Genomic DNA, 17,311 nt, shown 5'->3' on the forward strand with positions numbered 1-17,311 from the left:
TTTTTGTAAGCTCTTAAAAACTCAGGTTGAACTCGGGTCGGGTCAGGTTCGGGTTGGAAAAAAAGGGGTTCCTTGGGTTGGCCCCAACCCGACCTGAGTTGCAGCTGAAGCTACAACCGGTACACCACGAGTATACTGTTGTACTGATTATTCTCTCTCCCTCCATTAACCCTTGGTTCTTTTGGGAGGGGGGATTGTTAATTGTTTAGATCTTTGCACAAGACAGGCCTCACTCATACCTATTCTCACAACCACTACTCTGTCTTCTCTCTTTGATCATGAATCTTTAGTGGTGCCCAACAATGAATGGTTTAGATCTTGGAAGAAGATGGACACCATAAAAAGTGTATTTAAAAAAAAAAAAAAAAAAAAAAAAAAAAAAAAACTGGAAGTATGAAGGGCTTGTAGATTGTGCCTCAAAAATCATCTACATTGGATGATCTAACCCTCTAATTTGTTGTTAAACTAGACCAAGATAAATTATAGTATGAAGGGCTTTATGAACATATACTCATCATCCCATCCTTGATATTTGATCCAACAGCAGCTCACTTTTTGAGGAGCTGCTGTTTGATCAAATACCAAGGGTAGAACCTTATATATATTATAGGGGTGCATCGGGTCAATTTTTTAGAATTTGGGTTGAGCTTTTTCCTTAAAATCAAGTCGGGTTCGGGTTGGTTCCTAGTCATTTTTTTAGCAAAAGCTCAACCCGATCTCATCCAAAGTTGCACCCCTATCATATAATCTCTCACTATACCATATAGAAGTTTTCTTAGATCGAAGAGTTAGGATCTGGAGACAAATTTTGTGGGAATCCCCAGAAATAATCAAGATCTAACTCTCAGATTTGTAGAGGCTGATCTGAGGGTTTGGTTTAAGGACTATTTATGTTGAGCCACCAAGTGTTCATGGAGAGAGATATCATGACAGCAGTGTACATCTGCTGTCATGCAAGTGGCTTTACAAATGGTAAAAGGGGTGAATTTATCACCTCCAATAATCTATCTTATCTTAAACCCTTCTTTAAAAAGAAGAATTAGACCTTTGACTGACCTAAAATATTAAAGCTACTCGACTCATACCCATCGGAACAGAACAGGCATCATCCACGTGTCATCCAAACGTGCCAAGCCACTATCTATAAATAGTAAACACCATTATCTCCTACCATTAACCTTCGCTAAGAGTTTCTAAACATGAATGCTTTCCGTCTCTCCACCCTTCTCCTCCTCTTACTCTCTTCTCTCTCCTCAGCCTGCAACCCAAATGACAAACGTGCCCTCTTTCAAATCAAAAAATCCTTCAACAATTCCTACCACTTCGCCTCCTGGACCAACCAATACGATTGCTGCTCTGGAGACGCCTGGTACGGAGTCACTTGCGACTCGGTAAACGGCCGAGTCACCGGACTCAGCATCATCAAAGACTCCGGCGTCGTCGGCCATATCCCGTCCGCTGTCGGCGACCTCTCTCACCTCGAAACCCTCATTTTCCACAAACTCCCTAATCTCACCGGAACAATCCCTCCGGCCATCGGAAAACTCCATAACCTCACCCAGCTCCTCCTCACCTGGAACAGTCTCTCAGGATCCATTCCTAAATTTCTCGGCACCATGCAAAATCTCAATATTATCGAGCTCTCGTTCAATAAATTCTCCGGCAAGATTCCAGCCATACTCGGGAATCTCACCAAGCTTAATGCGATCTGGCTCGACCGGAACAATTTGACAGGAAAGATACCGGAATCTTTCGGGAGATTCCAAGGCAACGTGCCGGATCTTCACCTCTCTCACAACATGCTCACTGGTGAAATACCAGCATCTCTCGGTAGTTTGGATTTCTCGGTGATCGATTTCTCGAGGAACAAACTGGAAGGGGACGCTTCGATGCTTTTTAGCGCCAATAAATCGACGCAGTATATCGATATCTCGCGGAATCTTTTCGAGTTCGATTTCTCGAATGTGACGTTTCCCGAGACGTTAACGAACCTGGATATATCGCATAACAAGATCCGGGGGAATATTCCGTCAGAGATAACGGAGTTACAGAATCTACAGTTTTTGAACGTGAGCTACAATCGGCTTTGCGGGGAGATTCCTCAGGGCGGGAAACTGCAGGATTTCGACTCCTCTTCGTATTTTCATAACCGTTGTCTTTGTGGGGCCCCGCTCAACGTCACGTGCGAAAATTGAGCCGCGTTTCTTACATTCCCGGCGTACGGGTTAGCCGGAGAATGACATTCATAGAAGGTTAAACGTTGTTGTAAACAAATCTACATGTAATGGGTTGTTTTAAGCATGTTTTTAGTACTTAAATAAGACATTAATAAAATAATAATGAAGAACTGTCCTATTGAGATTTTATATGCGTGTTTTTTTATATAGTGTTCACGAGATGATCTAAACTGTTCATTTTTTGCCATAATAATAATAGGCTGTACACTGTAGATCATCTCCATAGGATCATCCCGATCCTCCAATCTAAAGGTTTATATCATGTGCTCTCACCCTACAGGCCAGAGAGTTAGATATGGCCTATTTACTTTGGGGCCCAATAAATGAACGGACTAGATCATCATGTTTTAGAGTCTTCTATGCGTTGCACATTTCAGCTCCGTTGATCTGGTGGGCCGCCACAACTTGTTCCTGATAATTAGTTGATATAACAATGTTAATATGATCTAACATACAAAACTCCATGGAGTAATATCGGGAAATTAGTATTGGCTAACCATTCCAAATGCAAATTAAGTCACCGACTTGGTATTGGTCAATTTATGCTTATTTAGATAGATATTGATAAGGTGTGACTGGGCAAATGATTACAGCTAATTTTTGGGCCCGCAGTGGGGACATGTATGTGAAATCAAGGCCATTTCTCTGTCTTTTCTTGAAAATTACTTCATTTGCAGGAACGACAAGCAACAGGTAGAATTGCCGACTTTTGATTAAAAAAAAAGATAAAAAATTGCCGACAAACTATCCCTCGTCTCCTCCTCTTCTTTGTGGGGCCGTATCTACCTTATTATTTGTTTGGTGTTTGATGGACAATGACTTTCCGTTTTACTGCATTTTTGTCATGGGATATCAATCTCCTTACGGGATGTTTAGATTGAGTGATTAACGAAATAAGGAATTGGAATCAGCATCTTATTCTGATTTCTATTCCAATCATAGTTAGCAAAACTCCGTTTTAAATAGCATTTTTTTTTTAAAACAAAAGGCGTTTTATTGGTGTGCCCTTTAAAATTCCGTTTTTTTATTTTAGGTAAACGTTTTAAATACGCGTTATAAACGTTTTAAATATGTTTTTTTTTTGCCAACTTTCCAATTTTACCCCGCCATATTTTGTAAATGACAAAATTCTAAATCATTTTCTTGTGTTTCTGTTTTTTGGACTATGTTTTTTTGAACCAATACCTTATTAAACTCAAATTTTTGATGTCCCGTTTTTTGCCGAATCACGTTTTGCTAACTATGATTCCAATTGCGTTTGATACGTAATGAAAAAATAATTAAAATAAAAGATGTAATTCAAAAAAAAAAGTCCAATAAATGTTAGAATATGTGGGATCCAACAGTTGGATTGGGTTAAGATCTCACCGTTGGATCATCTTGGAGGTAGATTGTGTAAGTTGGCTAAATGAAGCAACTAGATAAATTAAGCAATGGATAGAAGAGACAAGCAAGAGAGATTAGAACGTTGATTTGATTAGGATTCTTTCCCTTCATAGTTATCTTGATTTGATTCTATGTTTACCATGGAAGTGCTCTATATAAGCACACGATAATCCTATATAAGTACACAATGATCCTCTTGTATTTGCATTCAAAATTAGGAAAATCCAAAATTCTTCAATAAAAATTTCATTCCAACTGGTAGAACCAGAAACCATCTCCTAGGGTGGAAAATAGATTCTAGCATTTCTTCTCTTTTAATTCCGGCCGGGTCTCACTTCTGCACCCTTGATTCTGTTAATTTTTTTTAACCAAAGACTAAAATTGGACTGAATTGAAGTATTATATGGCCATCACCCACTTGCGGCCATGGATAAGACTTTCTCGATTATCATCATAGAAATGGGTAAAACCTAAACTAAAGTAAGGTTGTAGCTCTTCAGCAATGATTAGCCTAATAATTCCAAGAATCAACACTTTGAAATCGTAAAAAAAAAAAATTATTTTATTAATAGTCCTGGGAAGATCGATTCAAATATCATAATCTGATTTTTGTTCTTAGGAAAATATAGAAATTTAGGGATATGTTCAATTTTCTGCAGCCTCCTCAACTTACAAAGGACGTAAATTCGTTATTATGCCTTCTCCTTTCCATTACTTTCCTACAAAATTGTTCTTAGGAACAAGGTGGGCCCCCTTATTTGTCAAAAAAAATTGGGCACCTACATTGAAATGCCATTTAACACATTTATTAAAAAATGATTGGGGCCCACATTATTCAAATATCAGAAACCGTTCTTTTGACGAGTCCCAATGTAAATAGGCCTCTCCCCAAAAATCATCTCCATGGGATGTATCACAGGGTTTGGATCAATGCCAATTTATGTTGGTCCCACCAAAGGTGTCTGAAGAGAGCAATCACTATGCCAGTGTACAGGTGTTGTACATGTGTGAGCAACCCATAAAGGGCCGGGGTGAATTTATCACTGCCTTTTGCTAGCGGTCCGTGCAGTATTTTTTTTTTTCAAAAATATGGGAGTACAAGGGCTAACACCATATAAAAACTCTTCTTATAAAGAGTTGGTAGAAAAATGGGATTCAACCGTGACATGCACGGGTGTGTATTACTCGGGTAAAACCGAAATAACCGATCCAACTGAACCGAAATGGTTAATTCGGTTTGGGTGTTTTTCTATTCAGTTCGGTTTCAATTTTTGGTAAACAGAAATTTCGGTTTTCGGTTTCGGTTAGCTCCAATAAAAAATTCGGTTTACCCGAAAACCGAACTCTGTGTTCATTTATCACCATTTTTGTTTTGCACATCGATTTTGTAGAACCAATTTATTAATGGAAGGGATATTTACCTACTGAGGACACTCTTTGTCAATGTATCAATGACTAAAGAGGGGCTGACGTACTTTTTTTTGGGGTAGGTAGGGCTGATGTACTTTAGTCAGAAGAACCCAGTGGATTTGATTGCCACGATGGGTGTCCCTAGTATTGAAAATATTGAAAAGGGCTGTAAATATCACTTCCCAGTTCCCTTTATTAAGTGGGAAAAGGTAAGACGTTAAATGCATATTTACCCCTTCTTTTTACTTGGGACAACCCACACTCAATCAGTCAACCGAGTAAGACTAAAAGTAGGTTCTCATGGGTAAAAGAATGGGGGTGAATAATATATGAGTAAGTAAAAAAGTAATGACAAAAATCAATTAAAAGAAAGTTAGGGTTTTCTTTTCTACAGTGGCCTTTGCCCTGTGCTCATTTGCTGTGAAGTGTGAACTTGGAGAAGAGAGGAAGAAGACCGCCGACTAGCGATCACCGTCACCGGCAACCGTGACTCCATGACCCTCCGTAAATCGTGCCGAGGTATGCCACTATGCCATATGCCTGCCGGCGACATGAAAGGAACCCATTCTCTCTGAAATTTCTAGAATTTTAAGGGTTTTTTTTTAAACCCTTTCAGTTTCAGCCTTTCTCTTCTGAAATTTCACGAATTTAGGGTTTGATTCTTCTACAATGTTATGTTCTTTCACTTCTTTGTTTTCAATTTGAGAAGAGAAAGGGTTTCATTGCTGGGGAATGATATTCCCCCCCCCCCCCAATGGATAAAATCCCACCATTTGGTTTTTTGGTTTAGGTTTGTGCTTCCCATTTTCGGTTATAACCGAAGTAACCGAAAAACCAAAATAGAATTTCGGTTTCGGTTATTTCGGATATCAAAATATTCGGTTGCGGTTTCAGTTAGTGTTTCCACATAACCGAAATATTTCGGTTCGGTTTAAACCGAATGAACACCCTACTGAGATGTGAAATTGAAACGAGAGATGCACAACTCAACAATTCAGAAGGAAAACAAACACTTTGACGTTGACAACCCTAGCTGCACAGCCAAGTTTTGTTCCCATATTTACCCCTTTTTTTCCGTGAAGGATGCCATTTAAGAAGTGTTTTCCCTTCTTAGTGAGGGGACATTCAACAATCTATCTTATTCTAAATAAACCATTGAGTTAGGGAGAAGCATTACACTAGTTTTGATTGACCTAAATAACGACACTCGAGTCATACCCATCGGAACAAAAGATGCATACGGCAGCATCCTCATGTCATCCAAACGTGTGAAGCATCTATCTATAAATACTAAACTCCATTCTCCATTGTTATTATGTAGCATACCTAATAACAGTGGGTATCTAAACATGGATGCTTTCCATCTCTCCGCCTTTCTCCTCCTCTTACTTTCTTCTCTCTCCTCAGCCTGCAACCCAAATGACAAACGTGCCCTCTATCAAATCAAGAAATCCTTCAACAATTCTTACCATTTCGCGTCCTGGACCAACCAATACGACTGTTGCTCTGGAGACGCCTGGTACGGGGTGGACTGCGACCCGGTGACTCACCGAGTCAATGGGCTCCGCATTTTCAATGACCCAGAAATTGTAGGCCAAATCCCGTCTACAATCGGCGACCTCTATTACCTAGATTTGCTCCTCCTCCACAAACTCCCCAATCTCACCGGCCCGATCCCTCCGGCGATCGGAAAACTCCAAAACCTCAGGACTCTCATGCTTACCGACAACAGTCTCTCCGGACCCATTCCTGAATTTCTAGGTACCATGCAAAATCTCACCCTCATCGAGCTCTCGTTCAACAAATTCTCAGGCTCGATTCCGGCCGTACTCGGAAATCTCAACAAGATTACTGCAATCTGGCTCGACCGGAACCAGCTGACCGGAAGTATACCGGAATCTTTCGGGAGATTCCAAGGCAGCGTGCCGGATCTCAAGCTGTCCCACAACATGCTCTCCGGTGAAATACCTGCATCTCTCGGTAACCTAGATTTCTCTAATATCGATTTCTCGAGGAATCAACTCGAAGGGGACGCTTCTATGCTTTTTAGCGCCAAGAAATCCACGCAGGAGATCGATATCTCGCGGAATCTTTTCGAGTTCGATTTCTCGAATGTGACGTTTCCGACTACGTTAACGAACCTGGATATCTCACATAACAAGATCCAGGGGAATATTCCGTCAGAGATAACGGAGTTACAGAATCTACAGTTTTTTAACGTGAGCTACAATCGGCTTTGCGGGGAGATTCCTCAGGGCGGGAAATTGCAGGATTTCGACTCCTCTTCGTATTTTCACAACCGTTGTCTTTGTGGGGCCCCGCTCAATGTGACCTGCAAATAATGAGCGGGGTTTACATTCCCGGAGTAGGATTATCCGTAGAATTACATTTACGGAACTTAAAATGAAGTATTAAAAGGATATGCTTGAATAAGGCAGCTATAATTTACAATAAATCCATAATAAATTGGGGTATCCTATGAAGAACTGTCTGATAGAGATTTTATATGGGATTTTTCATATGGTGTGTGACGTTGTGTGCAGTGTCTAGTATTTTTCAGAAAGTACCGTGGCTTCCACTTCACAAGATGATCTAAACCGTTCATCTACGTAGGATGATCCTACTCCTCCAATCTATAGGTTTATATAGTGTGCAGTCACTCTACAGATCGTAGTGTAAGACACGGCCTATTTGCTTTGTGGCCCAACAAGTGAATGGATTAGATCATCCGGTTTTAGACCTTCACCACGTCCTACTTTTCAGCTCCGTTGATCTGGTGGGCCACTACAACTTGTTTCAGATAATTTAGTTGATACCGATTCCAACGCTTTATTTGGGCAATCAAATGTACACTTAATTATATAATATGGCCATCACCCTCTGGCGGCCATGGATAAGACTTTCTCGATTATCATAGTAGAAATGCCTAAAACCTAAAAGGAAGTGAAGCTGTAGCTCTTCGTTTTGATTAGCCTAATAATTCCAAGAGTCGATATTTTGAAATCGTGACAAACTTTTCTACTTTATTTATAGTCATCAATCCAAACATCACATTCTGATATTTTGTTCTCTGGAAAATATAGAAATTTAGCTAAGTGTTCAAATTTCCTTCAATTTCATTATTGTATCCATCGCTATGGGATTGTTTGGTTTGAAGAAAATGCCGGTCACGAAGGACTTTCCTTATAAAACCTTCTCCTTTCCATTACTTTCTGCGAAAATTGTTTTAACTGATTGGTTCAACGAATACAAAATTGAGAAATATCTTAGTGAATAAACAATTTGAATGCTAGTTAGTGGGAAAAGGAAAATGAACACATCATTTATACTGTGGAGTCCTTGTATATGCTAATGAGTTATAGATTCGTGGGCCCCACCTAGAGGAGTATATATATATATATATATATATATATATATATATATAATGGATAGAAAGAATGATTTATTTTGAAAAATACAATACATGTCTTTCACGGCCAACTATAAAAATGAGGACCTAATGGCCAAAAAAGTAATAAACCTTGCATGTATGGCATTATGGTAATCCATGATTCACTAGTGATGCTACGATAGATGGCCCCACAGTCTAAAAACCAAGGGGTCCTAATGAGTTATATACTACCAAAGGCTTACATAGACACCACCGAGGCTTACATAGAAAACCAGTGTTCTAAGAGACAATGGTTTCCACATGTATGCTTTTTTTTTTAAATGATAATATTATAAATGATGGAAAAAACAGGAGACCGAGATGGAACTCCCATATTTACAATAGAAAACAAGAAGACAAAAGAGACGAAATATACAATCAACGGCACACCACTCCTCAAGGAGGAAGATGGTCAGACCACCTAATGGTTCCCACATGTATGCTAATCAATTATCTACTAGCAGGCTTAAAGAGGAGTCCCAGTCGGCCGAAAACTAATGAAGCCATATGCGCATTAGTTACTTATATACTAGTGGGGCATACATAGAGGGCCTAATAGGTAAAAAAGTAATAGAACAGTAAGTGTACTAATCACTAAATTATTACTTGCGCTATGATCCAACGGCCAAAGCTAGTTGAGCCCATTTGTAGCAATGTGTTACAAACTGCTAGTGGGCCCACATAAATGATACATAATGGCCAAAAATATAATGGACCTACGTGTATACTAAATCAGTGATTTGCTATGTGTATTGAGAATTTGAGATCCCGACAACAAAAAAGTAATAGAACAATATATAGTTGGACTTTTATAGTATAATGGCAAAAATGATAGGATCTCACATGTATATTAATCGATGATCTATAAGTGTGGCTAAGTTGGAGGGCTCGATGGTTAAGGAAAGCCGCGTCCGTGGTTTTAAGATGGAAAACTTAAAAACAAATGATTGTTTCAGATGGAAGGTTGTTCCAACTTGAAAAGCCTTGCGTAAATGGTGAAAAACTTGAAATTTTCTTCCTTTCCGCCAGTTTCCTATCAACCCAAGAAGATTTGCTGCCAAACAAACAAGTCATACAACGGCTTCAGCTCTAGGCAGCAAATGGTCCGTTCAACTCAACCCCCCCCCCCCCAAAAAAAAAAAGCCCTCAAAATCAACCACAGTAGAGTAACGTCGTTCACTACTATGGGACCACAAACCTTCCAATAGGGTGCCATTTGCACGGTAATTAACTTAGGCTACTGATATTGGCACCGTCATATTTTGATAAGTGCACAAACTCATTTTGCCTTTTATTATTTAAACACCTGCCAAAAGGTTACTACAGTTTGGAAAAAGATCTCAGAACTAAGAAGCCCGTTAAAAAAGAAAAGACAAGCTGAGATTATTCATTATTGGCACTGCCATTATCTATCTGTGGCCTAATCATATTATTATTATTATTTTACTGTATCAGATTCGAATATAACCATGTCGTGACCGAACGAGATATATAATACTACATAAGACCATGGTTTTAAATTTTGGTCAGGACCAAAACCGAGATGTTCCGAAACCGAAATTGCCAAAGTTTATCAAATTTTGGTCAAAATTTCAGAATTTTGGCAATTTTGGCAAAATTTTCGATAAAATGCTAATTTTTCTAACCAAAATGTAAAACCTTGCATAAGACTACGCATGAAATTTTCATGGAAAAATATAAAGATATTTATACCTCTGTTATTTTGATAGATGCAAATCTCCTTTTTAGTTTTTATTAGGAAAAAGTCGCTCACTTGTCGTCCTGTGCATGTGTCACAATTGGTCTTATCTTGCAAACGCGCGAAATCCTTTCTTGCTAGCGGCGGCCTCTTCTTTCTAATAACTGTCGGCATAAGTCAAAAGGTTCTACCCATTATATGTATAAAAAAAAAGCCCCATTGACTAAAATTTCTCAGGGAGAGAACCCCCAAAATTGAATAATTATTAAAATTGTCCGTTATTTTGCATAAAATAATTTTAAACCAATTTACAATTTATTTGGAAAGGAGATGTTTTGGCTGTAATTAGGTTGACGAGCCATGCATTGAAACTGGTTTTAAGACAGTTCCATTATCTAATCTTTATTTTTTCTCTATATTTAAGGAGTTTAATGTTTACTGTGATTGAAAGTGGTAAATTAGTAGAATAAAAGATTTTTAAAGTAATTTTTCTCTATATTTAAGGATCAATTTTGCTTGTTATTTGACAATAGCCGAATATTAAACCGAAGGACGTCCATGCAAGCAAAAAAGTTTAGGGCGATAATAAATTCGCACCCCCTTAGGATAATTCACACCCCCTTTCAACGCTTTTTTTTTTGGAGTCAATTCACGATGACGAGTGATGTGAAAAATCCAACCGGGTGCGAATTTATCATTCCCCAAAAATTAAAGAAAAAAAAGTTATCGGCATGGGCCTATTGGTTCCTCACAACAAAGTGCATTTATTGTTCTTTAATTTTATACACACACGTGCTATTTTCATATTCTTATGTGCCCTTATAAATGAATTTTGTTGAGACGTAACAGGTTTTTGCTCTGTTCACTTTTCCATTCCTCTTGAAAATTTGGGGTAGGTTTCATCTCGGACATGCCTATCTCATTCTAAGTCTCCTTAAGCTGAAGACAAAGTCTTTTGAATCAGAGTCCACATGTCATAGAAACATCTATAAATACCAATCTTTCATGTCACTAAAACTTATCTGAGTTTCAAAACATGGAAGCTTTCCGTCTCTCGGTGCTTCTCTTCCTCTTGCTCTCTTCTCTCTCCTCCGCCTGCCACCCAGATGACAAAAAAGCCCTCACACAAATCAATAACACCTACCATTTTCCCTCTTGGACCAACCGATACGACTGCTGCTCTGGAGACGCATGGTATGGGGTGGACTGTGACCCGGTAACTCACCGAGTCAATGGGCTCCGCATCTTCAATGACCAAGACCTCGTCGGCCAGATCCCACCGGCCATCGGTGACCTCCAATACCTCGATTTGCTCCTCCTCCACAAACTACCCAATCTCACCGGCCCCATCCCTCCGGCTATCGGGAAACTCCAAAACCTCAGGACTCTCATGCTCACCGACAACAGTCTCTCCGGACCCATTCCTGATTTTCTCGGTACCATGCAAAACCTCACTCTCATCGAGCTCTCCTTCAACAAATTCTCCGGTTCGATTCCTGCCGTACTCGCAAATCTCACCAAGATTACTGCAATCTGGCTCGACCGAAACCAGCTGACCGGAAGTATACCGGAATCTTTCGGGAGATTCCAAGGCAGCGTGCCGGATCTCAAGCTCTCCCACAACATGCTCTCCGGTAAAATACCGGCATCTCTCGGTAACCTAGATTTCTCTGATATCGATTTCTCGCGGAATCTACTCGAAGGGGACGCTTCTATGCTTTTTAGCGCCAATAAATCGACGCAGGATATCGATATCTCGCGGAATCTTTTCGAGTTCGATTTCTCGAATGTGACGTTTCCCCAGACGTTAACGAACCTGGATATCTCGCATAACAAGATCCGTGGGAATATTCCGTCAACGATGACGGGGTTACAGAATCTGCAGTTTTTGAACGTGAGCTACAATCAGTTGTGCGGGGAGATTCCTCAGGGCGGGAAATTGCAGGATTTCGACTCCTCTTCCTATTTTCACAACCATTGCCTTTGTGGGTCCCCTCTCAACGTGACGTGCAAAAATTGAGCCGGGTTACTAACATTCCCGGCGTACAGATTAGCCTGAGAATGACATTTAGGGAACCTAAAATGAAGTGTCAAATTAAAGGATATGCACGTATTTTGTGCTGAAATAAGGCAGCTATAATTTACAATGAATCCATAATAATTTGGGGTATCCTATGAGGAACTGTCTGATAGAGATTTTATATGGTGTGTGAAGTCCAGTATTTCTCAGAAAGTAACAGTGACTTTCACTTCACAGGATGATCTAAACTGTTCATTTTTTGCCACAATAGGCTGTTATTCCGTGGATCATCTCCTTAGGATAGTCCTACTCCTCCAATCTAAAGGTTTATATAGTGTGCAGTCACTTAGTCACTTTACAGATCATAGTGTAAGACCCGACCAATTTACTTTGTGGCCCAACAAGTGAATGGATTAGATCATCCTGTTTTAGACCTTATCCACGTTGCACTTTTCAGCTCCGTTGATCTGGTGCGCCGCTACAACTTTGTTTCTAATAATTTAGTTGATATAGCAATGCTGATATGCTATGATCTAATATACAAAACCCCTTAGCTACTGGGAATTAAAATACTATTGGCTAACCATTCCAAATGCAAAGTCACCGATTTAGATGGGTCAATTTATGCTTATTTAGATAGATATTGATAGGGAGTGACTGGCCAAATGATTAATGTTTACAGCTAATTTCTTGGCCCTCAGACCATTTATTTGTCTTCTGTCTTAATCTGTGGGAGACGACAAGCAACTGGTGGAAATGCTAACTTTTTGGTAAACTGTCCGTCTGTCCCTCTTCTCTGTGGGGCCGACTTTTTAATTTGTTGGTTCTTCTTTAAGACAAAATCGTGGACTTGCCGGGTTTTTTGAATTTTGAGTATGGGATATAAATCTCCTCACGCTACGTATAGATTGTCGGAATCGACATCTTATTCTGATTTCTTGTTTTTTTTTTTTTTTTGAAATGAAGATTGTGTTAGAGAAAAACAAAGTCTGAGATGTAATACCCCAAGAATACAAGATATGAAAATCAAAAGAGTGAGAAAAAGATACAAATATGCACTATTCTCCTCATGACGGCAGATAGTCAAACCATTCTAGCAATTCGCCCAGTAAATCTGCCTTCTCATTAGCTGACCTTCTGAAGTGGTAAAACATAATAGGTGATCCCATGATTAAATCCTCTATTTCATCAAATAGTGCCATAAATCTCCAGGGGGGGAGGGGGGGGGCACCTCTTCCTTAAGCCACCGAATCACATTTAAAGAATCCCTTTCCACAATAGCTTTATCCATCATGCCTCTAATAAGTCTCTTAATTCAAGGTAAGCAGCCCTAACTTCAGCTTCTAATGCATCACAAACACCAATTGAACCGGAGAATGCCCAAAGAACATCACCACAATCGTCACGGCAAACACCTCCCACCCCGGCCGGTCCCGAATTGCCAAAACTAGCACCATCAAAATTCACTTTAATCATATCATGAGGACGAGGCTCCCATCTTTGCGCTATTTGAGCTCTTCCCTCTCTACTAAAACAGACCTCCCTCCACCCTTCCTAAAGGTCAAATCCACGGTCTCTCAGGAAGTTGATCGTTTGTATCCGCTTAAGACAAACGGCCCATCCAAAGATACAAACTCTAGGTGGGCAATGAAATTTTCAAACCTTTGCTGAATATGAAGGGAAAGTGTAGGGCATTAGGCTTTTGTAGAATGATTTGACAGAGAAAGTCCCTGAAGGTTCCTCAGTCCATATTCTTTTATCCTCCCAATTCCTCTTAATGTAGCATCCCTTAAGAAGAACATGAAGACGTGAGGCTGGTTCAATCTCCCAATCAAAGAGGTGTCTCCTAAATCCAGGATTCCACACAAAGACACCATTGTTCCATTCAAAGCATTCACCAACAAAGGCATCCTTATTAGAGGCAACCCTATATAGTCTCGGGAACGGAGACATTAAAGTCCCCTCCGCACACCACACATCACTCCAAAACTTGATCTTATCACCCCAATACACTCAACTCATCTAAGCCTTTGTCCCAAACTAGTTGGGGTCGGCTAATGAATCATGTAGAAAATTTTCAAGAATATGGTGAAAGGATCTACCCGGTTCAAAATGACTAACTCTACTCCTGACACTTGTTGGGTTCGTCTACATGGATCAATTTCTTCCATTATATCCTGTCGAAGGTCATGTTTTCTATTATGTTCCTAGCCCTCAAGTCTTTCCTCACTGTTTATACCCAAGTTGTTTTCGGTTTGCCCCTGCCTCTTTTTACTCCATTAACTTGGCACAAGTCACTTCTTCTCGCTAGAGCATCCAAAGGCCTACGTTGGGTATGGCCAAACCATCTTAGGCGGTGCTTTCTCATCTTCTCATCAATTGGTACCACCCCCACCTTTTTGCGGATGTCTTTATTTTTAATTCAATCTAACCTTGTATGGCCGCACATCCATCTAAGCATTCACATCTCTGCTATACTCATCTTATGCGCATGCTGCTTCATGGTGGCCCAACATTCTTAGCCGTACAACATTGATGGTCTCACAGTTGTCTTATAAAACTTTCCCTTCAACTTGGTGGGAATTTTATGATAGCACAGAACTTATGAGGCAAGATTCCACTCCAGCTAACCTACTCTTATTCTATAGTTAACATCCTCTTCAATCTCTCCTTATTTAGAATTGAGCCAAGATAGCAAAAGATATCCCTCTTAGATACCTCCTATCAAGTCATATTTACTACATCCTCGTCTCGCCTCCTTACATTACTAAAGTTGCACTCCATATACTCTGTCTTAGTCCTACTCAGTCTAAAACCTTTGGATTCCAAAGTAGTTCTCCATAACTCTAACTTAGCATTTACTCTTGCTTTGGTTTCGTCAATTAATACCATGTCATCTGCAAATAACATACACCATGGTATCTCATCTTGGATATCTCATCTTGCACACCCCTGGCCACTCATATTAATAAATAAAAAAAATAAGCGATCAAAATCAACCACTGCAGAGTAACCATGGTTTTAAATCTCGGTTTCTGTACTGGTTTTGGACCCCACCGAAATTGAAATTTAGACCGAAATTTGGGCCAAAATCCGGCGAAACCAGCAGAACACTATTTTATTCAATATAAAATTTCAAAAATATTAATTTAATTGAAAAAGCAGTTTTTTGGGTGAAATTTCATGGAAAAACAAAACTTCGACCAAAATAAAATACCATTTCGGGTATTAGTGATTTCGGTGTCGGTCTCCACCGAAATCCGGTTGAAATTTAAAACCATGAGAGTAACATGGTTCACTGCTATGGGACGACGAACCTTCCAATATGGTGCCATTTACAAGTAATTAACTTAGGCTTCTGATATTGGCACTATCATATTTTGATAATTGCACAAACTCATATTTGTCTTTTATTATTTAAACACCAGTCAAAGGTTACTACTGTTTGGAAAAAGATCTCCCATTAAAAAAGAAAAAACAAGCTGAGTTAGTGTATGCAATTATCAAAACCAGGTATTGCCAATATCTATCAGTAGCGTTTATTATTATTTTATTGCCAATAAAAACAGATATTTGTATCGTTTTCATTTTGATAGATGCAAATTTCCTTGTTATTTTTAGGAAAAAGCAACTCGCTTGTCGTCTTGCGCATGTGTCACAATTCGTCTTATCTTGCAAACGAAATCCTATTTTGCTAGATAAGACGAATTGTGACACATGCGCAAGACGACAAGCAAGTTGCTTTTTTTTAATTACTGTGGCATAAGTCAGAAGGTTCTATCCATTCTTTGAAAGAGATATTTAAAAAAAATAAAAAAAATAAAAAAAAGCCCCATTGACTAAAATTTCTCAGGGAGAAACCCCCAAGAATTGAATAATTATTAAAATTATTGGTAAATTGCAACGAATAATTGTAAACCAATTTCAACCTAAATTTTTTGCTTTAGTTAGGTTAACAAGCCACGCTTTGAAAGAGGTATTAAGACAGTTCCATTATCTAATCTTTATTTTTATTTCTATATTTAGGGACTTTAACGTAATTGATTTAAGCAGTACTTATTACTTAAATAAGCCACTTATAATGTAATGACAAATCCATAATAATTTTTGGGTAAGCTATGAAGAAGTGTCCGATAGAGATTTTATGTGGTGAGTGTGAAGTCGAATGGATTTTAACAGAACTCCATAAGTAGTATTGGCTAACTATATACAGGCATGTGGTAACCGAAGGGCTCAATGGTTAAAAAATAATGGATGTCACATGCATATTAATAGATGCTCTAATGGTTAAAAAGTAATGAGGTCCATATCATAAGATTCATAACAATCTATATACTACTTACTAAAAACCAAGCGTCCCCACTTGTCTAAATGTTGCCCTTTGGATCTTTGAAAAGGTAGATTCCCTACCTTTCTTTTACTTGGGACACCCCCTCTAGTGTAAAAGAGAAGTCCTAAATACACTAGAGGGGGCAAAAAAAAAAAACTACAGTGAGGACACCATATACTTGGGCCCATGCCTGCTCTCGAAATCCAAAGGGCAACATATAAGTAGGGGTGCAACTCGAGTCGGGTTCAACCCGAACACAACGGGTTCAACCCAAAAAAGGTCCAGTCGGGTTGAGTTCGGGTCGGAAAAATAGGTTCCTTCGGTCGGGTCAGGTTGGCCTCAACCCGACCCAATCCGACCTTAGTTGCACTCCTAAATATAAGCCTAGTTACATTGGTGTCTGACAAATGAAGAATTTGGATTTCGAATTAAATGTCTGATGAATACTGGGGCCCACTCAGCTCTCTCTCCTTCTCTCTTCTTGTGGGCGAATTAAATATAGGGGAATGATATCCCCCCCTTCCGACTGATAAAATCACCCTCCTTTTTAACGTTATTCGTTTAGTTTTAAAGGCAAAGAAAAATGTTTGAAGGGGGTGAATTTATCCTCAAGCAGTGAACCATTCTCATTAAAGGGGGGGATTTTATCGTGAAATATATCATTTGGGTCTGTGTGACATCAGCGCCCTAATGGGTCAATTTATACCCTAGGGTCGATTTATCACCACCCTAGGGTCATTCACACTGTTTTTTTTGCATTCGGTGGGGGTTCGAGCTCGCTTCCATGTCTTATTGCTCA

The 17,311-nt window shown here is 39.4% G+C and overlaps 3 protein-coding genes across 3 annotated transcripts; all 3 read left to right on the plus strand.

The window, feature by feature from the left end:
• The first annotated feature begins 1,162 nt into the window (after positions 1-1,162).
• LOC143849710 (polygalacturonase inhibitor-like) lies at positions 1,163-2,366 on the plus strand. The gene has a single exon (XM_077358869.1). The coding sequence runs from the start codon at positions 1,200-1,202 to the stop codon at positions 2,193-2,195; it is 996 nt and encodes a 331-aa protein (XP_077214984.1). The 5' UTR covers positions 1,163-1,199; the 3' UTR covers positions 2,196-2,366.
• A 3,580-nt stretch (positions 2,367-5,946) lies between these two features.
• Positions 5,947-8,014, plus strand: LOC143860656 (polygalacturonase inhibitor-like). The gene has a single exon (XM_077371417.1). The coding sequence runs from the start codon at positions 6,287-6,289 to the stop codon at positions 7,373-7,375; it is 1,089 nt and encodes a 362-aa protein (XP_077227532.1). The 5' UTR covers positions 5,947-6,286; the 3' UTR covers positions 7,376-8,014.
• Positions 8,015-11,134: 3,120 nt separating this feature from the next.
• LOC143849719 (polygalacturonase inhibitor 1-like) lies at positions 11,135-12,618 on the plus strand. The gene has a single exon (XM_077358882.1). The coding sequence runs from the start codon at positions 11,199-11,201 to the stop codon at positions 12,180-12,182; it is 984 nt and encodes a 327-aa protein (XP_077214997.1). The 5' UTR covers positions 11,135-11,198; the 3' UTR covers positions 12,183-12,618.
• Positions 12,619-17,311: the final 4,693 nt, after the last annotated feature.

Source organism: Tasmannia lanceolata, unplaced genomic scaffold (genome assembly GCF_043159265.1).
Source record: "Tasmannia lanceolata isolate RefF3 unplaced genomic scaffold, GAP_Taslan_0.1 ptg000003l, whole genome shotgun sequence".
In the NCBI taxonomy this organism is placed as follows: domain Eukaryota; kingdom Viridiplantae; phylum Streptophyta; class Magnoliopsida; order Canellales; family Winteraceae; genus Tasmannia; species Tasmannia lanceolata.